The sequence below is a fragment of the Emydura macquarii genome, unplaced genomic scaffold (genome assembly GCF_026122565.2).
Source record: "Emydura macquarii macquarii isolate MOO-44397 ecotype Brisbane River unplaced genomic scaffold, CSIRO-AGI_Emac_v2 contig_1790, whole genome shotgun sequence".
NCBI lineage: Eukaryota > Metazoa > Chordata > Testudines > Chelidae > Emydura > Emydura macquarii.
In genome coordinates this window covers 3,658,888-3,681,836 of record NW_027131927.1, presented here as the reverse complement: position 1 = coordinate 3,681,836, position 22,949 = coordinate 3,658,888, and the positions used below count along the sequence as shown (strand labels likewise).

Here is a 22,949-nt window from a genome sequence, read left to right as displayed (position 1 = left end):
GAGGGAGTAGGGATTAGTGGTTAGAGCAGCTTTCTAGGGCTAGGTATCCGAACCCACTGGGCCTGGCAACCGTTGCAGAGATGGAGGGAGGGAGGCGCAGGAGCTGGGCAGTGCTGGGCTGGTACCATCACCGAATGAAATATTGAGGTGGGGGGGCATCTTAGGAAAGTAGGAGGAAATTAATCTGTAGCGCTGGCAGGAGCCGATTCCTCATCCTGTGTCAGCTGCTTGATTAGGGAAGGTGGATAGCGGCGTGGGGAGGAAAGGTGCCTGATGACGGATGGGTTTTTCCCCCAAGTGATATTAAAAAAAAAAAAAAAAAAAAAAAGGCAGTCATGGATGCCAAGAGAAAGGGTCCCTGGGCCAAGGGCTGTGCCGGCACTAAGCAACGCTCCCCTTAGCAGGCAGCGCATTGCCATTCATTGACCTGCGGCATCTATTGCTCAGCTCCTCCCAGGGAACTGGGGTTGGGAAAGTTCCCGCAGGCAGGGGAGTGACTTGAATCTGGGGGTGGTGAGGGTGTGGCAGGGCCATGCGCCATTGGAAAGTGGCTGGAAGAAGGGGGACCGTAAGAACGGCCAGACTGGGTCAGATCAATGATCCATTGAGCTCCGTGTCCTGTCTTCCGACCGTGGCCGGTGCCAGCTGCTCCAGAGGGAATGAACAGAGCCGGGCGATCATCCAGTGATCCCCCTTGTCAGCCAGTCCCAGCTTCTGGCAGACAGAGACCTAGGGACACCCAGAGCATGGGGTGCATCCCTGACCGTCTTGGCTAATAGCCATCGATGGACCTGTCCTCTGTGAACTCACCTAGTTCTTTGTTGAACCTAGTCATATTTTTGGCCTTCACAGCATCCCCCAGCAATGAGTTCCACAGGTTGACTGTGCATTGGATGATGAAGTACGTCCTTCTGTTTGATTTAAACCTGCTGCCTATTAATTTCATCGGGTGACCCCTGGCTCTTGTGTTCTGTGAAGGGGTTAATAGCACCTCCCTAGTCACTTTCTCCACACCAATCATGATTTGATAGCCCTCTGTCATAGCACCCCTCAGTGTCTCTTTTCCAAGCTGAACACTCCCCGGCTTTATAAGCTCTCCTCTTGTGGAAGCTGTTCCACACACTCTTTCCGACTCTAAGAGGAGATCCCTTTGTGTTTCGTATTGCCTGCAAATTTTACCACCTCACTGTTTACCCCCTTGTCCAGATCATTTATGAATACATTGAACCCAAGGGATTGTGAGGCTGTTAAAAAGTGGGGGAGGGCATGTCCCCCTGGTCCCCCTCTCTCCCCGCTGTTCCCGTTTCTCCACCTTGGATCCCTGTCATTGGAGGTTTTTAAGAAAAAGGTCAGAGAAACCCCTGGCAGGGCTGGTCTAGGGTTACTTGATCCTGCCTCAGCCCAGGCGACTGGAATTATCGACCTCTCAAGGACTCTTCCAGCCCGACATCTCTATGATTCTCCAGCGTGTGTTACGCAGGGGGTCAGACCAAAGCTAGGAGGGACGCAGATTTTTGAATCTTTGAGTCTGAAACGTGTTTCTGGAATGAGGACAAAAAAAAAAAAAAAGGTGGAATTTCCCATGAAATTAAATTCTAGGCCAAAACCATTCATTGTGGATGGATGGAAACATTTCGCGCCTGCTGGGCCGTTTCTGAGTAGGTTGTAATAATATCAAAGAAAAGAAATCTCTCGATGCAAAGTCAAAGGTTCTGTTCCAAAAGGCCAAAGCAGAACTTCCCAAGCTGGGGAGAAAACCCAGGAGTCCTGGCTCCCAGCGCCTGCTGCTCTAACTACTAGACCCCACTCCCCTCCCAGAGCCAGGAACAGAACCCAGGAGTCCTGACTCTGGAAGGAAATGGAGGTCTAGTAGATGGAAGGGACCGGGGAGCCCGGACTCCTGGGTTCTATTCCCAGCTCAGGGACGGGGTGTAGCCGTGGGGAAACCTGCTGCCATGCCTGCTGAGGCAGACTTTGATCTGAAAGCCCCCTACGATGTCAGTCGCTGCCCTGTCAGTGCACTGGAAAGCAGTGCAAACGGGGGGGGGGGGGCAGGCCTCTCCCCAGCCCCCTGCTCTGGTGCTTGGGGCCTACACAATGGCTCAAATGGCCCACACCGCTGGGCACATCCTGAATGAGGGACCCCAGAGCTTGACCCCTGCATTGGGAAATTGACATGAAAGGAAGCGTCTGTCGCTTCCCCAGTACAGCCCCCGCCCTCCCAGCCAAGATCCCTTCCCACAGCCTGTTTGGTTATTGCTCAGTTCCGCATTGCTTGACCCCCCAGGTCACCCGGCGGGCCGGGGACTGGAAAGGACCCATCTACCTCCTTAGGAGCAGATTGTGCCTAGTAGAACACGATCCAATGGCTGGAAGTTGAAGCTAGATAAATTCAGACTGGGGAAAAGCATAATTTTTTTTACTGGCGAGAGTAATCAACCAGTGGAAGAATTTACCCAGGGTCATGGTGGATTCTCCATCCTTGGCAATTTTAAAATCAAGACTAGATGTTTTTTCTAAAAGATCTGCTCTAGGAATTATTTCCGGGCTGTTGTCTGGCCTGTGTCGTATAGGGGGCCAGACTCCATGATCACAGCGGTCCCTTCTGGCCTTAGAACCTAGAGTTCAGCTTGGAAGGATTCAATTTGTATTGGTAAATGTTGATTTCACACACAAACCCAGGAAATAATATTCCCATCGATTTAATAATCCAAATCTACAGAGAGTCAAAGGAAGAAAAAGGCTGCAATTTACTAGAGTAAGAATCCAGTGATTTAGACTTTTTACAAATAGACTAGCAATTAAAAACAGGGCTGAGTTGTTGATTTCCAGACTTTACGTTGTCTATTTTCACGTGATGTGGACCACATGTGTTAATGGTTTATAAAGCTTTAACTTTTTGAATCTCCACGTCTACTGTTGTTAAATAATTGTCTCCTCCTCCAGTTTCCCACAACTGAATTTGAATCGATTAAAAAATGTTTAAACCCCATCATTTTATGCAATGGTAAAAAATTAAATTAAAAAAAATGTTTACAACAAAATATGGACATTATCTGTCGAAATTATAAAACAATAAAAAATCCAATTCGGCCATGCCTAGCTAGGGGTGGAGGGGGGAAGGGTAGTTGTTGATTTCTACTGTGGGGGGAGGAGGGAATTATCTATTCAGAACTCAGGGAGATGGGTATGCATAGGTAGGCAGTGTGATCTAATGGCCAGAGAATTGGACTACTCTCAGGAGGTTTGGGGTCTAGTCTCCTCTGACAAATTGTGGGGAACAAAACCCATCTCCTTCACGAAGTGCTTTGAGATCCATGGAGGTTCTTAAAGAGATTCCAGCTCCTTCACACATTGTTTTCCCAGCCCTTGAATCGTCCAGAGAGGAACAAAACCGATAAACCGTTTAAAAAACCTGAGCGAGGCGGAAAGGTTTTTTAAAAAAAAGGTGCATGTTTAGTCTTGAGAAAAAATGACCGGGGGGACCTGACAACAGTCTTCAAATCTGCTAAGGGCTGTCATTAAGAGAACGGTCGGTGATCAATTGTTCTCCGTGTCCGTTGAAGGTGGGACAAGAAGCAAGGGGTTTAATCTGCAGCGAGGGACATTTAGGTCAGATATTAGGGAAAGTTTTCTAACTCTAAGGAGAGTTAAGATCTGGAACAGGTGACCCAGGGAGGTTGTGGGAACCCCGTCACTGGAGGCTTTTAAGGGCTGGTTGGACAAACTCCTCTCTGGGACAGTCGAGAGTTACTTGGCCCTGCCTCCACACAGGGGGCTGGCCGCAATGGCCTTTCAGCCTAAAACCTCTATGATCCTTTGCGTGCCTCTACTCCGGTTTGCCAACCTCCTCCTTAAAAATATGGCCACCATCCTGGGCGCAGCATGCCAGCATCAGGCTTAGTTCAGCTCACGAATAAATCACTGTGGGATTGCTGTGCTCAACTGTCCTAGACTGTCAAACCTGTCTGGGGCTCTGTGTCTCACGTCCCTGCCTGGGATCACGAATACAAGTAACAGTTAAGAATAACGACTTGGTCTAAGACACGGTCCTGCTCTGAATAATGGAGATAACCAGCCTGTCCGCCTTTATAAAGCGCTTTGAGATCTACTGATGAAAAGTGCTAGGTAAAGAGCGCGGTGGTGTTGTTATCTGTAGACACACACACACCAATACTTTTTTGGAATTTTTTATATCATTAAAAAAAAGATAAAACAAGACCCTCCCCTCCCCACAAAAAAACCCAAACCAGGAAAAAAAATGTACAAGTTAATTTACTTTCCCGTTCTGCGCGTAAATAATAATTAATTCATTCATAATTAAAAAACAAACCAAAAAAACTGACGGATTTCGTTGCCCCAAAAGACTCCAGGGTGAGTGCTGGAAGATGAATGAAAATCTTAATGGAGAGGGTGTTGTTTCTTCCCATGGGAGGAGTGTGTATGTGTGTGTGCGTGCGTGGAGAAAAACAATAAAAGAGCCCCAACGTAATGCTAAAAGAGCCCCGAATCCTTCTCTTAAATGCAACAAGCAGTTCCTCTGCAGCCAGCCGGATGTGTCCGTTTCAAGTTCTAGTAAGCACCCAAGTCTGGCTTCCCCATCAGCCGCGTCTCAGAGCCTTGTAACCCTCGCCGGCCCGGCTTCGTGTCCTTCCGATCACGGCCGCTCCGTCCGATCGGCCGCGTGCTTCGTGGGGTGATGGTGGGAGAGGGGGACGGATCCAGGGGCCTGGGGAGGCCGGTGTGATGGGGGAGAGAACGGCAGCGTGGGTCTCTGTGTCTGTGGTCGCCCTGCTCTGGGGGCGTCCTCCCCCAACTCTGGGGCGTTGGAGCGGGCGTCACGGGCGGCGGGTGCGCTGCCTGGGAGCATGGGGGGAGCCGTGGCACAGTTGGGCAGGAGAAAGGACGAGTGGGGGAGGGCAAGGCTGTACCCTGGCTGCTGCGTGAATTCTGTGCCCGTGGGCCCGGTAGGATAATGGCCCGGCATGGCCTGGCCTGTCCTGGAAACCTGGAAAAGGGGGTGGGGTGGATTAGTGCAATAGAGGGGGGTGGGGAAGGCAGGTGAGAGAGGGGCAGGGGAAGCGGTATGGGGGAGGGCAGCTGGGCAAGGGGATGAAGGCGGGAGGCTGGTTGGGGGAGGGATGGGGTAGCTCACACCTGCCCCCCAGCTTGGCTCACGCTACCCCCTCCTCCTGGTGCTGACCCCAGGTGGAACCAGGACCCCACCCAATCTGCCATCGGATGGGGGAGTGAAAGGAGAAAAGGCAGGGACCCCGTGCCTCCCCACCCCACCCCCAGACCCGGCTCCATACTCACATCCCCCAGCATCAGCATCAGCGCGACAGCTCACATGTAGTGCCACTGGCCCTCCATTCCCATGGCGATGCCCATGCTGCCCATCGGGCCTGGGGGGAGGGAGGACAAATGAGACCACAGTCGCTGCCCCAAACCCCGAGATCTCCCCTCCATCCAGTCCGGCTGCTGGATCACCCGGGCTGGAGCAAACCTTCCTACAGCTGGGTTGAAAGGCTGCCCCGCCCCGGAGGACCCACCATGCCCCTGGGTCGATGGTTAATTCCCCCTCCACTGCTCCAAATTGGGCCTCCTCTTGCCAGCCTGCCCCCTGCGCCATCGCTAGCGGCGCAGAGTGCACCCCCCGCCCCCATCTCATTAGCAGTAAGCTCTGGGCTCCATGCACCAGTCTGTAGCCCTGAAGCACCAGTTTGCCGCCTGAAATCTGCTCATCTTCTTCCAGTTCCTCTCACCCCCTTTCAGGAGCAGACACTTCTCAGGGAAAAACCAGCCCTCCTCCCCCCTGTGTTTGACACTGCATGAGAAGGGGCCGAGAACCGGGATGCACCAACAATGCCAGGCCCGACATGTGTCCCCCGTGGCCCAGATTCACCGCCAGACCGCAGCCAGGCGCATCAGCTGTTTAGTGGGGGCGGGCTCTCCTTGTCTGAGGCCGGCTAATTTCATTCCACTTCCGGCAACCATGGCCCCCGACTGTATCTTGAGATCAGGTCGTACTGGGGGCCGGCCGCACCTGGGTAACGTCTTCCTCAGCAAAAAGGGTTTCCCCCCTCCATCCCTTTCCCCAAATCGAAACATGGCTTTTTCCGAACTACATGAACCCCACTTGTGTGTGTGTCGGGGGAAATTGCTGGAACTGGGGCAGCTTTGTGCCCCCCCGCCGAGACGAGCCAGCTGTTTTAGGCTTTGAGTCCAGTTGAACTACAAAAATATTTGTTCGGGTGTTTTTTAAATCCTTTTCCCCGCCTCTTCCGCCATCCCCAAAATGTTTGCGGTGAATCAAAACGGAATTCATCCTCGCAGTGAAAAATAGGAACCTAGGAGGGGCTGGAGCCAGTTTTTGGTTTTCTTTTTTTGTGGCGTTAAACGTCTTTGGAGGAAAATATTTGTCCCGTTATTCAGTCACAGTCGCCCCCCGCTCCTGGCGCCCCCTCAAGGTGACAAACTCTATTGTAGGCCAGCCAATGGCTCTCAAGGACAGAGAAGGGTGACTGAACAGAGGAGGCCAGAAAGGGATTGCGGGGGGGGGGGGGGGGCCCCACCGGCTAGTCCCATAAGGGGCCCCTCCTGGAGGCAGGGGGAGTCAGCGGGTGCTGAGCTGGGGCTCTGTGCTCTGCCTGCCCTGTGCATGTGCTGGAACGTGGCGTGTGCACTCTGCGTGTGCAGCCTCCCAGCCCCCCACCGCCCACTACTCCGGCCCTACCTGGGGGGCGGATAGCCATGTGTTGTTGCCCGTCCATGACGTACCCGCCCATGGGCTGCCCGTCGGGGCTGTAGGGCGCCCCTTGGCCTGTGCGGAAGAGGGATGAAAGGTCACGGTGGAGATCGGCTGCGGGGGTCACCGGCTCGGTTTCAAAGTGTGTGTGTGTTGGGGGGGGGCTCTGCAGACTGGGGTGCACGAGCCCCGCTGAGGGCAGGACACAAGCCCAGCGTGCTGGCACCTGAGGGCGTTGGAAGTGGGGGGGTCCTGGAAGCTGACTCCCCATGTGGGGGGGGGGGGAAGAGATGCATCCCACCTCTTCCTCTAGCAGGCAGCAGGGAGCTCTGTCTCTGCGGCCTGTTCACCTTGCTGGCCGGGGGGGGGGCAGGTTCGTATCCCATCGTGCTAGCAATGCCCCATCCCAGGGGGAAGCCAGCTGAGACCCAGCAAACTCGTCTCACGCAGTGGGGTGGGAGGGGATCAGAGGGGGATGAGCTCTGCAGGCCGAAGGGCCCAGGCTCCAGGTCTGGGGGGCAGAGGGTTTCGTGAGCTCTCCGCCCTCCATCCCAGCCCTGCCAGCAGGGCGTCACCTGTGCGATTGGATTGGTCGATCATCGGCTGCACGATGCGCCTCCGCGCGTTAATAAACCTGCAGCGGGAGGGACAGACAGACAGACAGACAGAGGGTGAATTCCGGAGCCATTGGAGGGGGGAGATGGACACAGCCCAGACCCAGGGACCCCGGCTCAAGGGAGGATGGACATCACAGCTTGCCCCCCACCCGGGGATTTTGTCTCCCTCGGTTGTTGCCTCATGTCTGTCAGGGGCAGAGACCAAACCTCCTCTGGGTTGTGTGCCCCCCCTTGGGGTCTGAAGAGGGACCAGCCAACCCCCCACACATTCCACTGCCCCTCCCAACCACCAGCCCACTTTCCCAGAGACAGGACTAGAACCAGGAGTCCTGACTCCCAGCACCCCACATGCTATGCTAGCCCCCAGCTGGGGAGAGAACCCAGGAGTCCTGATACCCAGCCCTTTGCTTTAACCACTAGACTCCCCTCCCCTTGTGGAACTGGTGTCCTAGAGATCCCCCTATTCTGACCTCCAGCACATGGGGCTCCTAGACCCCCCAACCCCTCACCGATGTCCTCACAGGGCCCAGAGGCCTGGAGGGGAACAGCACCCCAGTTGAGCAGAGGTTGCCTAGAGCTCTGTGTCTGGGCTGGAGGTGGGGGGGAGGTAGTGATGGGGGGGGTGCCAGGGTGTGGGGGAGGGGGGGAAGGCAGGAGCAGCATGGGGAGGGGAGATGAGGAGTGAGGGGCATGGGGGAGGGATGCAGGGGGAAGATTCCAGGGGGATCAGGGGTTGCCAGGGGGGCGGGGTAGATGAGGGTGTGAGCGGGGAGTCACAAGTGGGGAGGGAGAAATGCCAGGGTGTGTGGGGTTGTGAGGGGGGATGGGAAATGCCAGAGGCATGGAGAATTGCAAGGGGGGGTTACCAGGAGGGGTGTAGGGGGGTTGTAAGGCAGGGGAGGGGGGGATCATGAGGCACGTGGTGGGGGTGGGGTGAGGGGCGTGGAGGGATGGTGATGGCGCATGGGGGGGGGAATCACCCCATCCTTACCAGTTATTGACCTGCAGGATGGTGAGCCCTGTGTCCTGCGCCAGCTGTTTCTTCTGCTCCTCCGAGGGGTACGGGTGCTGTGGGGCCAGAGCAGAGAGCAGCATGACTTGGGGGCGGCCCTGGAGACACCGTGGCACTGACCAGAGGATCTCAAAGCACTTGGCCGGGGGGGGGGGGGGCATGAGGCCCCGCGAGCCATTGTGTGATGGGGACCCTTTAATCCCATTATAAAGGTGGGGAAACTGAGGCACAGTTCGGTGAAGTGGCTTGGTTGATGATTGTGTGGGGCCGGGGCCAGAGCCAAGAAGAGCACCCAGGAGTCCTGACTTCTAGCCCTCCCCCTTGCTCCAACCCCATTGGACCCCCATTCCCAGAGCAGGGAATAGAACCCAGGAGTCCTGGCTCCCAGGCCCCCTTTCACTCCCAGAGCAGGGACTAGAACTCAGGAGTCCCGAGTTCCCCACCTCATAAAAAAAGGTCAGTATGTGTCAAGTGCTTTGAGATCCTGGGATCAAGTAAAACCATAATTAACACAATTTCCCTACACAAAAGGCCCAGCGTTCCCTGCCATGGAGGCTGCCCGCTTTGGGAGCTTGGAGCTGTAGTTAATGGGCTTAAAACTTCCCGCTGGTGGTTAGAGATGGGCTCTGTTCCCAGCTCTGGGAGGGGAGTGGGGTCTAGTGGTTAGAGCGGGGAAGAGGGGGTTGGGAAGCATAACTCCTGGGTTCTATCCCTGGCTCTGGAGTCCTTCCCCCCCTTAGCTGCCCCCTTCCTCAGCTTCCAGACAGATGGCCTGGTACAGAAACCTCATCTTCCCATCTCCCATCCTGTGGGGCAGCAAAGGTCCTGCTGATCAAAGGTCAGGCAGCCACGTGCTCTCCCTGCCAGGCCCCAGTGATGGATGAGGCGGCCCCTTTTCTGTGGGCCACCCCGAGACCTCTGCCAAGCCCTCCCCCCCGCCCCTGACAGAGCGGTGACAGATGACAGGTGGCCTTCCCCGGCCGCCCAGGTCACCGTGAGCGGGGCAGTTGCTAGGAGGCAAAATCGGCCCCCAGGGGAGATTTGATGCCTCCAAAAAATACATCACAATCCACAGCACCACAGATGAGGAGGGGGCTGGGCCGGGTCCATGCGGTACCAGGAGCTGGGCCAGCTGAGGTTCAGTTTGGGCCAGGCAGGGTCCATCTGGGGCAGACCAGGTCAGTTTGCTACCAGGATCTGGTCTGGGTTCATTCGGTGTCTGGGTCTGACCCAATCAGGGGTCATTCATTAGATGGTAATGTTTACAACTGTGACATTTGCTGTTTGTGGTGGCTACCTGCACCGTGTCCCCCCCTCTGGGTCTGCTCCACACCACGGGTAAGAGCCTACTACTGCTACTGGCTGATGGAGTTGTTCCCATCAGCTCAAGGCCTGACATTTTGGCACTTGAGGAGCAGGGTCCCAGCCCGGCAGGTGACTTTGTGATAACAGGCTGAATTGGCTAATTCTGTCGGCAGTGCAGACTAGCGGACGGAGCAATGAACTGGGACTCAGGAGAGTTGGGCTCCAGGCCTTGCTATTTGGGCTCCTAGAATAAACTCAGAAGCCCTGACCCCTGCTGCTCTAACTTCTAGATCCCATTCCCTTACCAGAGCTAGGGTTGGAACCCAGGAGTCCTGGCTCCCAGCCCTCTGCTCTAACCACTAGACCCCACTCCCCTCCCACCTACTCTACAACCTTCCAGCATTCAACTTTGACCAGCCCAGTTACCACATGGCACAACTGATGCCAACTTCCCTCCCCACCAAATTGCCGCTTCCCTCCAGGCTCCCACTGCTGGGGTCATGAGTTTCAGAAGTGGAGGGGGGTCATCCCCGCACCCCTCCAGGCTGGGAACGGCCTCCGCTTAGCCGAGCCCCCTCTGCGGTGGCAGCGCCAGCCAGTGGGTTCAGGGTAATTGGCTAGAATTGATTACCCTTCTTTACCAGCCTCTAATAGGTTTATGGCGCTTTCAATTAGCAACTAATTGGTCAGCGCTCATTAACTCGGCTTTGTGTAACTAACCGGGGAGAGACGGGTGCTGCAGCTCCCCGTAATTGCCGGCTGGCCTGCGCCTCTCGCCATCTCTCTGCTGTAACTGGCACCGTGGGCCAAGACCAGCCCGGGGTCCTCACTCTGGGGGCACTTTGCACGCTTACCGCAGCCCCCATTCTCCTGCCACTGGGGGCGGGTGTCTACACCAGGGCCATTACCCCTCTGGACTCTCCGCCCAGGCTCTAACCATTGCACCCCACTCTTACCCCGCGGCATCTGTCTCACTTTCCCTCCTTCTGTCCCCGACGGGGCCCTGGCACCTGGCGTTGCCCCTGACCACTCACCGACAGATGCTGGAACAGCCAGGCCCGCATGATGTTGGTGGCCACTTTGGGAAAAATCCCCCGCTTCTTGTTGCGCTTTTTGTCCCGGTCCAGGTCGTCATCGTCCCCTGTGCTGGGGGAGGCCACGCTGTTATCCAGGCAGTCCCCTGGAAGAAAGGAACAGCCGGCGGAAAGGAGCCATGAGTGACGCGGGGTGGGACTCGAACCAGGGACCTGTTCTACTGACTCGCCCATCACCTTCCCTGCAGTAGAGTCATCCACGTGGCTGAGCCATTAGGGGGAGACAAAGAGCTGCCGCGGAGGGGGGGGTGTCACATGGCCCCCTAGGGACGAGAAAGAGAAGTGCAGTGTCTTTCCTCCCCTCCGGCACCACAGCCCAGGAGTCCGGACCCCCAGACGCCCCTACTTTAACCCACTACACCCCCTCCCCCCACCAGGAATAGAACCCAGGAGTCCTGACTCCCAGACTCCCCCTGCTCTCACCACTAGATCCCACTCCCCTTCCAGAGCCAGAGACAGAACCCGGGTGTCCTGGCTCCCAGTCCCCACTAGTCTAACCCTTTGCCTCCTCCCTCCCCCTCACCAATGGCAGATGATGGATCCCTGCCCCACTGCAGACTGAGCCGAGACCCACCAGCCCTGGGAATTTGGGACGTTTCCTTGGTTCTTTGTGGTGCTGGGCCCAGAACGGGGCGATGGCAGAACACTTTGGCTCTGGCTTCCTCTCAGTCCCAGTCTCGGGATGGGGACCTGAGTGGCTCAGAATCGAAGGAGGAACGCACACACCCCACGCCCCAGGTTGGTGAGAGCCTAAATATGCTGTGTTTAGCGCCTGGGCCCAGATCCTCAAAGGTGTAGGGGAGTTAGGCACCTGAACACCATGAGGATGGGGGCCTTAGAAGCTACGTTGGGTGACGCCCAGTAACGGATGGACAACGCGATGTACGGGGGGGAACCTGGGGGCTGCGCAGGGTGAGGGACAGGAGTACAGCTGGTGCTGCATGGACAGACAGACGGACGACTGCGACCCCCAGTTCCCACAGTTTGCTAGGCTCCTCTCACTATGAGCATCTTTCAGTGAACTCCTGCCAGGGGCAGCATTTGAACCTGCAACTTTAAGGGCTGGGGTGGGGGGAGCCGTTCCCTTTGGCAAACAACCTCCCTGCTGAGAGCAAATTAACCAAAACCAAAGCTTGCTCGCTGGCCAGTCGGTATTGCTGTTCACAGGGCAAGGGGCTGGCGGGTGTGCATGCATGTGCACATATCTGTTGTGTGTGGGCGTGCCGGTGTGTGCTTTCCGTGGGTTGCTTTCTTTGTGTGCGTGGATGTGTATGCTTGCAAGGTGATCGCTTGCACGTGTGCAGGCTCGCGTGGGCTGTTCTGTGTGCCCGGGGTGTGCGTGTGCTTGCATGGGTTGCTGTGTGTGTGCGCAGGCATGTTTGTGTATGTGTGTACCACTGCCACCTACTGGATGCAATCAGATTGCGTGTCTGTGTGCCTTAGACCCCTCCTCCGCTCCCCACGGCCGGGGATCCTCTCTTAGCTCCGGTATCAGGCTCCTGCACTGTGGGTTCAAACCCCTCCAGTACCTGAAAGGTTCTGACTGCAGCTGCTTTCATTTCCTGCCCTCTTCTCCCCCCGTAACAAATACCTCCCCCGCCCCCCCAGCCGTGGCACGGGTCTCCTCCAGGCCTTGGCCCTGCTCCTGCCCCCTCCATAAGGGAAGTGGCCCATTAGGGGCAACAGCCATCACCCTTTGCACCCGCCCGCCCCCCCGGAGAAACATAAATCAGGCCCCTCCCCTCCCAAACCTGCTGGGCTTTCATATCCTCCGGCTAAAAGGCAGCTTAAAAGTCTTGCCTGAAGGGCCGGTGAATTATGCATTGGAGGAGGTGCTGCTGTGGCGGGGTTCTCCCTCGTGCCCCCCCAACCCCGCTTTCCCTAGCACCCCCCCCCCAACTCACACAGGCAGCCGCTGGATTTTCATAGCCCGGATCCCAGAGAACAAAGGCATCAGCAGGAACAAAAGGCCTGGGGGAGGGGGGGTGGAATCTTGGAGGGGGATGGGAGGTTAAGGGGGTGTAATGGGTTAGGGGGAGGAACAGTGAGGAGGAAGGGGAGTGGGGTTCAGGGAGGAGCTGGGTGGGGGATGGGGTGCCAGGAATGAGCGGGGGGAGGCGCATTTAGGAGCAGGGAAAGGTGAGGATGAGCAGGGAGAGGGTGCAGGGAGGCATGGGGATATGGGGGTGGGGGATTGAGAGCAGAGCAGGCAGTGGGGCACCCCAGCTCTAAACCTGTTTGGGGCAGGAAGTGAGGGCGACCCCCTTGCCCTTGGAGCTGCCGAGGTGATTCAAGGAGGCTGACTGGACACCCTGGATTGGCAGGTCTCCCGCCCGGGGCCACGCACCATCCGCCTCAGGACACGTGGAGTCAGCATCTCCGGCCGCGCTGGGGCTGTGGGGCCAGCCCTGACTGCAGGGGGTCAGCGCCCCCAAGGAGCCCCTGCCCTGTTCCCTTCAGCCCAGCGCCCCCTCTCGAGCGGTGTGCGGCTGCATGAGTGATTCACAGCCCGCTGCTACGTGCTGCGAAGACGCGCAGTGCACGTGTGTGTTGTGTGGCTGCACAGTGCGTGCGTGGTGCGTGGTTCTTGTGTGTCTGCGTTGTGGCGATACACATTGCACGTGTGAGTTTGTGTGTTTGCGCATGGTGCGCGTGTATGGATGCAGGGTGTATGTGCCTGCGTGGTGCATGTTGTGTGGCTTCATGGTGCATGTGTGCAGTTTGTGTGTGTGTGCCTGGTGCAGGTGTATGCATGTATGGATGCAGGGTGCATGTGCGTGCGTGGTGCATGGATGCACAGTGCATGCGTGTGCATGTTGTGTGGCTGCATGGTGCATGTGGATGCATGGTGTGTGTGTCGTGTGGCTGCACGGTGTAGCTGGGAAGCAGGAGTGGGGTGTTGCACGGGGTTGGTGGCTGCTCTGTGATTAATGCAGGCTCCTGTTGCATTGGGGGTCGCCCCGGGAGACAGGCAATGAGGCAGGTCACGCTCCAGCGACAGGGCAGCGAGGGGCGAAGGAGGCTGCAGTGTGCACACGTCTGGACCTAAACAAGCCAGCTGCCACCCCCAGCCCCTGCTCTGGAATGTCCCAGCTTCCCACCCTTCTCCCGGCCGGCCCGCAGGCTGAGCAGCGTCTCCCACTGTCCCTCCATTCCCCCCCCTTCTCTAAGTTCAGCTCCAAGGGGGTCTGCGCAGGACAGGGAGGAAGGCGACCTCAGTGACCCCTGAGCCCAACGCAACCGCAGCCCCTTCCTCTGCCCTTTCTGCTCCGCTCCCCCCGGTTAATGCGGCTGGCTGCCTCTGTTCTCAGGTTAAGCACCATGCAGAGGGTGAGCGCTGGAATGCAAGGGCCGTGCGCGCCCGTAGCCGGCGCTTAGCATAGCTGTGAGGGCTGGCTCTTGGAAATACGCCCCCGGGCAAACGCACTCCACGATCCTAGCTGCGTGGATGAGGGATCCTGGAATAAACAGCTGCCCTGCTCCACCCCAGAGGCAGTTGCATTGCAGGGCTGGACGCCCAGCTCTGGTCAAAGGCCCACACCGACCGTGGCACAGAGATGCACACGCCGCCTGGAACGGACGTGCAAACGCGCTGCAGGGAAGTGTGACAGGCACACGCGCTGCACAGATGGGGAACAGGCTACGGCGGGGCACATGGGCCACCCCAGGAGGCGGGAAGGGCTTAACAAGCTACCACAGGGCCCACTCAGCCCAAACGGAGATACCAGGAGCTGGAGGCAGGGAAGGTTTCAAAGGCAAAGCTCTTGGCATGGAGGGAGTGAAGGAAGATGGATGGAGTGGGGGAAGGCTTTGGCCTAGTGGATCTCCTGGAAAACTAGGAAGCTTCCTGACTTGCGTGCCCTGGCCGGGGTAGAACTGGGCGAGGCCTAGCTGCAGGTCTGCTTGGTGCTGGAGGCTGGCTGGAGCCAGGGAAGAGCAGTTGGGAAACTGAGGCTGAGTGGCTGCCACATGGCACACGCAGAGAATAGACCCACACCGATGCAACACACCAGCACGGGGACTGTGCTTGGCTGCTGGGGAGCCTCCCTCTCTGGGTTCGGGCTCAGCCCAGTACAGCGCGGTACTGGGGGGGGCTGATCAGTGACGCTTGCTAAGGGTAAATTCTTCCCCCCTCCCCAGTTAAGCTCCACCCACCCCCTGTAGTTTCACTGGGAGTCAGGATCCTCCTTCACTTCCGATCCTAAACTATTCTGCAGCAACTGTGGCTGTTAATCAGCTGAGCTGCTCCACCCCAGAGGTGGCTGCATTGCAGGTGAGGGATCCCTGATCAAACAGCTGCCCTGCGCCACCCCAGAGCAATTGCACTGTAGGGCTGAATGGGGCCTGTAAAGTGCTTCTCGGGCTGTAAGGAGCCTGTACTCCCAGCCGGGAAATTTCTCTCTCCCCTCCCAAGTCCAGGCTGAGCCCCACAGGCTGGGCTGCTGTGGGGGTGGGAACCGGGCGTGCGGGGGAGGGGCGTCCTGCCTTACCTTGCTCGCTGGAGTTGTCGCCGCTTTGCGAGGCAATGCCCCCGCTGGAGGGGCCCGGCGTGCCCGAGTGCGTGGAGCCCGTCTCATCGTGGTCGCGGATCCAGGAATTATTCTAAACACAGAGAGGCAGGTTAGCAGGGCCTGGAGCGTCGGCCGGCTGGCACGGAGCCAGGGCCAGCCCTCTCCTGCCCCAGTGCGACCCACGTTCCCTCTGTAAAGCCCCCAGCGCTAAGCCATTGTCACACACGCCTGCGGTAGCCATCTCACCCCAGGGGCACCGCTGGGCTGCCACGGGCGATGCCTGGCATGACGGGGTCCCCGATCCAGGTTGGCCCGGGGTCCGGGCCATGCCCAGCGAGGTGGAGGGGCCTCGGATCTCGGCTGAAGGGGTCTGGGCCTCACCTGGCATGATGAGGGGCGGGCTGGGGGTCTGTGCAGCACCTGGCACAATGGGGGGGTCTGGATCTCAGTCGGGGAGGGCAGCGTCTGTGCAGTGCCAGTACCAGGGGATCCCAGATCTGGGTCAGCGGGAGGTTTCTCTGCAGTGCCCCGTGCGAGGGGAGCCCGGGATGTCAGGGTGGGGAGAGTGTCTGTGCAGTGACAGGGGCCCCGGATCTCAGTGGGGGGGGTCCGTGCAGTGACTAGTGGGACGGGGGCCCTGGATCTCGGTCGGGGGGGGGGGGGCGGTCCGTGCAGCACCTGGTGCAATGGGGGACCCGGATCTCAATCGGGGGAGGGGGTTCTGTGCAGTGCCTAGTGCGACGGAGGCCCCGGATCTTGGTTGGGAAGGGGGGTTCTGTGCAGTGACAGGGGCCCCAGATCTCCATCAGAGGGTGTCCGTCCGGGATTTGCAGGATACCTCCAGTAGAACAGGAATCATTGCGGACACACACCCCCTGAGCCACAGGGCGGAGTTCAAGTGGCACCGCCTTTGCCCCCCCCCCACCGCCCCAGGAATGCTACGGCTCAGGTTGCATCCCGCCCCCCACCCCATCCCGTTTGCCCTGGGCCTATTGAACTCCCCCTCCTGTACATGCCCCGCCTGATTAACCCCAGTTTGCTGATCACAGACCCCTTGGCAGGAGCCTGGGGGTTACCAGGGTTAAGGAGGGCCGGGTTGCGTGGGGGAACCTGACACGGGCACCCCCCCCAGCAGAAGGGGAGGGAGCAGATCAAAGGTCCCTGTTTAAAGGCCCTGGAGGCCGAGGCCGCAGTGCTCACTGTAAACCAACCGCAGAGGCCACGGGAGCAAAACTGCCTCTGCTCCTACCAGGGATGGAGTCTGGCCTTGTTTAAACTGGTGTCAGTTCAGTTGGTTTTGTGAGATCCTGTGCCCCCCCCCAGAGCCAGGGAGAGAACCCAGGAGTCCAGACACTCAGTCCCCCTTGCTCTAACCACTAGACCCTATTTCCCTCCTGGAGCCAGGGATAGAACCCCAGAGGCCTGGCTCTCAGTCCTCTTGTTCTAACCACTAGACCCACCTTCCTTCCCTCCCCACACCCCAAACAACTGCCTGCTCCTGTATTTACCACCCTCCCACAGCCAGGATCCAACCCTCATGGCCATTTAACCCACTGCTCTCCTAAAGCTTTTCCTGGCAACGCAGGACACTTATTCCAGCTTCCTCTGCCCCTTTGAGAAGGTTGCTATCGTCTGATGGGCGGCCCTGGAGCGCAGAGCACACAGCTGGTCCCATGGGTCTCAGAGCATCCCTGGGCAGCCCTGGGGTCTGCCACTTTCAAAGCCCTTGGGAAGTTCATGTCTCGCTTTACCACAAATGCCAATGATGCCTCGGAGCCCAGCCTGGCCATTAGCACCCTCTTTGTAAGCCAAAAAGCAAGGCTGGGTGTTCCCTCGCTGGCCCAAGACCTGCTCGTTGGGGCTCATCTAGACACACACGTGCTGCCACCAGACTGTGCGAAGCTCATGCGTGCAGTGGCCGTGTGTGCACCCACACTGATCGTGCGTGGCTGCAGCGTGTCTCTGTATGGCCAAAGATCATGTGTGTGTTTGCAGCATGTCTCTGTGTACATGCCAAGATCGTGTGTGCTGGCAGCGTGTACACGTGTGTACGCAGACACAAAGATCATGCATGCGTTTGCCGCATGTATCTGTGTCCATGCCAAGATCATGTGTGTTAGCAGGGTGTACACATGCAGCCGCACGTACGCAGACACAAAGATCATGCATGCGTCTGCAGCAGCTGTGTCTCTCCACAGGCACGAATTGTTGGGTGTGCATGTCTCCAAAGGGATGTGGGGGGGTGTTAGTCCAACCCGCCAGCCAGGCGCTGCATAGCCCCACAGTGAGAGGTGCTGCCTGCCCCGGGGGGGCGAATCCAGGTAGCTAAGCAATCTTAGGGCCGTGCTAACAGGCCCACCCGACCGCCTGCGTCTGTCATTGTCCGAACCCCAAGGACAGATGGGCCAGTGGGTGGGAGCATTTCTTCTCTGGCTCCAAAGTCCTGGTCTGGAGTCTGGGATGGTCTTTGCAGGGACTTGATGCTGATGCTGAAACACATCCCAAATCAACTCCCCCAGTGGGGGTAGGTGGGGGCTGGGGGAGGCGCCGCCATCTAATTATACCAACCAAGTCCCAGCTGGGAGAGGGGATCCGCGGATTAGCTCCCTCCACCCATTGCACCATAGCCCGGGGGCATATTAAAAATTCAGCAGAGTTGCTATAGGCAAATGACTGTGCCAGCTGAATTAACAAGAGGGGTGCAGACGAGCTGGGGGGGGGAGCAGCTCCCTCGTCAGCAGCCGGCGTGAACACCCGACTGGCAGGCCGGATTGGTCCTTTCTCCCAGCTCGGCCTTTAATGTTTCCAAAGCAGGAGGCGGGGGGAGGGTGCTGTGGCTGCAGGACTCCCCCACCCCCAGCACCCTTCCCCACACTCAGCTCCAATCAGGGCAACCTCAAGTCCTGACATCAAATCAGCCAGGTAGCAGCATGGGAGAGGAGCAGGGGCGCATGGTACCTAGGCGGGGGGCGGAGGGCCACTTAGTGGGTGAACTAGGTGCCCAGGAACACACAGGGGCTCGTTAGAACCAGGTTGGCGATAGCAGGTGCTGGGCAAGATTCTCACAATTCCCCCCCTGCTTCAGCCCCCTCCCAATCCTGACCCCCCGCCCTGGGCTCTCCCAATTCCCCCGGTCCTGCTGCGGCCCCTCACCCACTGCTCTTCCAGGCTAAGCAGAAGGCATCTGCCGAAAGCCCAACGAATAACACTCAGCTCTTGTATTGCGCTTTTTAGCCCTAGATTTCAAAGATGGGGAAACTGAGGCACAAGGCTGGGAGGAAAAACCCAGCAGGCATCGAACCCAGGCCTCCTGAGCCCCAGTTCAGGGTTCTGTCCACTAGGCCGCACTGCCTTGGGGCTGCCCCAACTCCTGCTCTGCCCCCGTGGGCGCTGGGGAGCAGAAAACAGCCACAACACAGTGCGCTCTGCCCTCCTGCACGGGAGCCGGGGGGATTCCTCAGAGGCTGTTCCCCACCCACGCACGGGCCCCTTTATGCTGCCAGAAGGGCCCGAGTGTGACTTATTTCAGAGGGTGATGTGGCATCTCCTGGTGCTGCTCCAGCCCTATGCATGAACCCTGCACCTTCCCAGCCTGCTGCTCCACCCTAGATCATGATGGGGGTGGCACGGTGACACCACCACCCCCGGCCCACGGGTCTGCAGGAACTCTGGATCAGAGACTCCCATTGCACAGCTGCTGCTTCTGCTGCACCCCCAGCCTTCCCCACCACCAGGTGAGTGAGCCAGCTGTGCTCCTCCTGTGAGAAATCCATCCACTGGCAAATAAAGGGACCATGCATTGGGGGGGAGGGTCACCTGCTTTGCCAGCACCCAGGAGAAACTGAGGCTCCTCCTCCTCAGTTTCTCTCCTCCTCCTCCCACCCTTTCTCTATGGCGCCTGTCTCTCATGCTGTATCTGTGCGGCCCAGATCTCAGGCAGAGGGGACACCACGGGGGGAGGAGGGGCTCGCAGGTGGGTTCTAGGCAGCTCTGCCGCAATCAATACCGTCCGCCCCGAGCCTTGCTCAACGCAGGCGCCCGCTTTCCCACCTGGTCGGCGAGGCTGGCGCAGGAGCCCGTGAAGTCCTCGAGGTCTGACTTGGAGCCCCCGTCCCTGTCGTCGATCACCAGGTCGATGGGCATCTTCCCCTTCAGGCAGGTGATGTAACGGTGGCAGAAGTTGTCGCACAGGTCGTGGACCTGCGCCCCAAAAGGAGGGTCGTTAGGAGGCCAGGCCCAGGCTGTGCCAGGGGGACAGGGCTTCCCAGGCAGCTCCCAGGTCGGCTTGGCCAGCTAGCCTGGCCTCCTGTCTCCACAGCTGGTGCTCACCCTGCCTGGGCGCGGAAAGCTGGCAGGGGTCGAGAGGAAGGACGGTTGCCGGGGAGCCCTGCCCTCGAGACCCTGCTCCACCACAAATGTCGCTTTCCAGGGTGCTTGGAGGATCTAGGCCCTTAGCCGCTCTGTGCCTCAGTTTCCCATCGGTCAAACAAGGAGAATAGCACTGCCTGACCCTGCAGGGGGTTGGGAGGCTAAAGACGTACCCCACAGGCGTGGGGGTGCAGCAGCCCCCCCTCTCCCTCCCCGTGTTGATCCACAGAGGAAACGAGTTTGTTACAACCCCAGAGAGCCTGGCTCCTTGAGGCTTTAACCCGGGATGTCCCTGGTTCAACCCCCCACTCTGGTGTGTCGGCCCTCACGGAGAATATCCAGACAGGTACCGCAGGGATGGAGGAACAGCTAGCCGGGATCAGAACTGAGGGGCCATCTCCAGTGTCTGACCAGGACAGACACCACCAGATCCTTCAGAGGAATGGGGAGAACCCCACAGCAGCAGATGCAGGGTAACACCCTCCCGCCTGCACCTCCCTGTGTTAGATTTGCTGATGATCTCTCATCGTCAGAGACCCCTGCAGTTGTTTATTGGGGGTATTATCGTAGCCCCAGGACCTTAGGGTGCTCGGCGCTGTACATTATTTGTTAGGAGCCTCAGCCATATACCAGGCCCCCTGTTGTGCTAGGGGCTGCACAAACACTGCCGTGGAGATCTTCCAATCGAAGAGACAACAGATGGAGACAGGACAGAGGTTGTGCAGGGTCGGGTACAATAGGGGTCTTTATCTGGGTCGGGGGGTCTGTGCAGGGCTGGGCATGATGGGGGGGTCCCCAATATCAGTCGGGGGGTGTTGTCTAGGCATTACCATAATACACCTCCCCGCCGAGTGAGAAAACCGGAGCCCATCTGCCCTAACCCCAGGCCCCTCCTGGTGAACTTGTTGCTGGCACTGACGGTCCCTCCTCTGCCCTTCCTCTCTCCGGACCTTCAGCTCTGAAAAAAACCAGCTCCTGGCTTCCCCTTTCTTTCCTGCCCCAGGCAGAAGCACCTCACCCTTCGCCTGCCCCCCCTCTCAGCCTCCCACCCCCTTTTATCAGCGCCCAGCAGGCATCCACTGTGGCGATCAAATGGTTAATCACCCCACTAACAAGGGGATTATCTACTCACAAACCAGGAGGGTGACAAGCTGCTTGGCTGGGGCTCTGGGTCCCCCCCCAGTTCTCCCCTTTTGCTACTGCATGCAGGGAATTTACCAGCCATGCTGCCTGGGGAGGGGCCGAGCAGGCCAGATCAGCAGCGGCTCTGCTGGAGAGAGTCCAGAGGAGCAAGGGCCGATTTGCACCCGCACGGGAGCTGGCCCATGGACTCCCAGGGAGCCAGGGCTGGAGATCCGGCCAACAGGTTTTCTTTTGAAGCCTCACAAATGCTTAGCAGGAAAAGTCAGGGGGGCCCAATTCTGAGCTCCTCCCCCATTTACACCAGTGTATGAAGAAGGAGAATCTCGCCGACCGATTAAAACCACACCGACTGCACCACGGTGACCAGATCTCTCTACAGCCAGCTGGGAGAAGCTAGCTGACTCCTGCTTTACACCGGGGAGGGCGGCGGGGGGTCCTGCTCACTAACATTTCAAGGTGTGAAGTCCATAGGGGCCATTGATTGGAGGGAATACTCCTGGTTTATTTCGGTTTAACTAAAATCAGAACCTGACCCTCCAGCCCTGCAGTCGCAGATAATTACCACATTATGTTCAATTGATTTCAAGTGCGTGCGTGTTAGTGGTTGGAGCTGGTGCAGCAAGATGCTGGCAGCAGGTAAGATCTCTAATATTAGTTGGTCCTTAAACTCCCGTACTGCCATTGATTGTACTGAGTAGCACCCGCTGAGGATTTGGGCCACTGAGCGGTACTGAAGTTAAAGACCTGCCTATGTGCTTAAAGATAAGCAGGCACTTAAGTGCTTAGACCGCACTTCAGTTAGACACTTCAGCCCGTGCTTCACATCTAGCAGGTGTTTAATTCTATCCTTGTTCTGCAAAGCCTAAAGCAGATTCAATGGCATTTAGCCCATCCTGTTTAAGGCCCCAATCCTACGAATGCAAACGCATGGGAGTAACTTGATTCACCAGAGAAGCACGTCTATGATAAATCGGCCGTTATTATTTGTCCCAATAATCAGTTTTGGGGGGGGAGTTGCTGGCAGTTCAGAGAAAAAAAATTTAAAAATCGTTTCGTCTTGATCTGAAAAAATATCTTGGAACTTTTAGAGAATCTAAAATCTTTAAAAAAAAAAATTTATTTTAGACACTTGAAAACTAAACTAAACTAATCCAAGGAAAGGAAATTTCAAGAGGAAATGTTTTGACCCCAAAAAATCAAAACTCGCTTTCCCAAATTGCCCAATTGAACGTTTTGATTTTTTTCGGCATTTTTGGTTTCATTTTCCTTTTTTTTCTCGACCTAAACAACTCACGGTAATCGACCCGCCTTTTGCAAAATGTTCCAAGTCTGCAGCTTTCGGAGAAAAAAGTGTCAGCTGCAAAATTTTGCTCGGTTCTATCTAGGACACCCAGTCGTCAATCAGGACCACCTTGTGCCAGGCACCGTACATTTTTATGAGGTGTGTTAGGGGATCCCCAGGGAGCACCGCTGCCCCCTCCCTCACCCATGCATCAGAACTCCACTGTGCCAGGAGCTGTACAAACGCAGAACAAAATGACACCCCTACTTGAGCTGGGCCAGACAATTTTGGCGAATAGTAAATTTGAGTCGAATTCGGGGAATAGTTTTATCGGGGGGGAATCAAATTTGAGAAAATTGAAACTTGCAGATTTTTCAAGAAATGGCCAAACCATTAATTTATATCCTTTTTTAAACGTATTCATTTATTTTCCCATCTCTCTAATGACTGGCCTGTTCTCTGCGCCCCTCCCACTGCATGAAAAATGAAACATTAAAGGGCAGTTGTATCAGTTGAAAAGGAAGATAATCCCAAAGCTGAAATTCAGCCTCACTTGGTTTTAAAACCATTTTATTTGGCCACTTAACAGCTGCACGTGGGACTTAGTGAAGGGCCAGCTAGCTTTCACCGCATCACGTCACGTGGCTTCATTTGGAAACATAAATCAGAAGGGCTCTGGCTTTTGGGGGATTGTCTCCTTCTCCTTCCCGCTAAAATTCTTTGGTTGGGAGTTCATTTCTGCTGTCATCACGTGGAACCTCAAATCTGTCAGCAGAGCGGCTGCGATGAGGCGAAAACAGGCGCACCGTATTTAACGAAATGTTCCTTACGATGTTTGCAACGGCTCCAAATGAAAATAAAAAGAATAC

At 57.1% G+C, this 22,949-nt stretch overlaps 1 protein-coding gene across 4 annotated transcripts in view; it reads right to left on the bottom strand.

Annotated features, from left to right (window-relative positions):
* Positions 1–4,259: 4,259 nt before the first annotated feature.
* MEIS3 (Meis homeobox 3) overlaps positions 4,260–22,949 on the bottom strand; it is a 31,878-nt gene continuing 13,188 nt past the window's right edge. For 2 of the 4 annotated variants that reach the window (XM_067557294.1, XM_067557298.1), the window contains exons 6-13: positions 19,338–19,487; positions 15,267–15,378; positions 10,717–10,862; positions 8,357–8,433; positions 7,324–7,382; positions 6,737–6,823; positions 5,317–5,405; positions 4,260–5,008 (exon numbers count right to left, since the gene is read on the bottom strand). In XM_067557294.1, the coding sequence (XP_067413395.1) occupies positions 5,347–5,405; positions 6,737–6,823; positions 7,324–7,382; positions 8,357–8,433; positions 10,717–10,862; positions 15,267–15,378; positions 19,338–19,487 (690 nt within the window). In that variant the 3' untranslated portion in view covers positions 4,260–5,008; positions 5,317–5,346. The remainder of the gene's footprint in view (positions 5,009–5,316; positions 5,406–6,736; positions 6,824–7,323; positions 7,383–8,356; positions 8,434–10,716; positions 10,863–15,266; positions 15,379–19,337; positions 19,488–22,949) is intronic. The other 2 variants (XM_067557296.1, XM_067557297.1) reach the window with 2 other exon arrangements.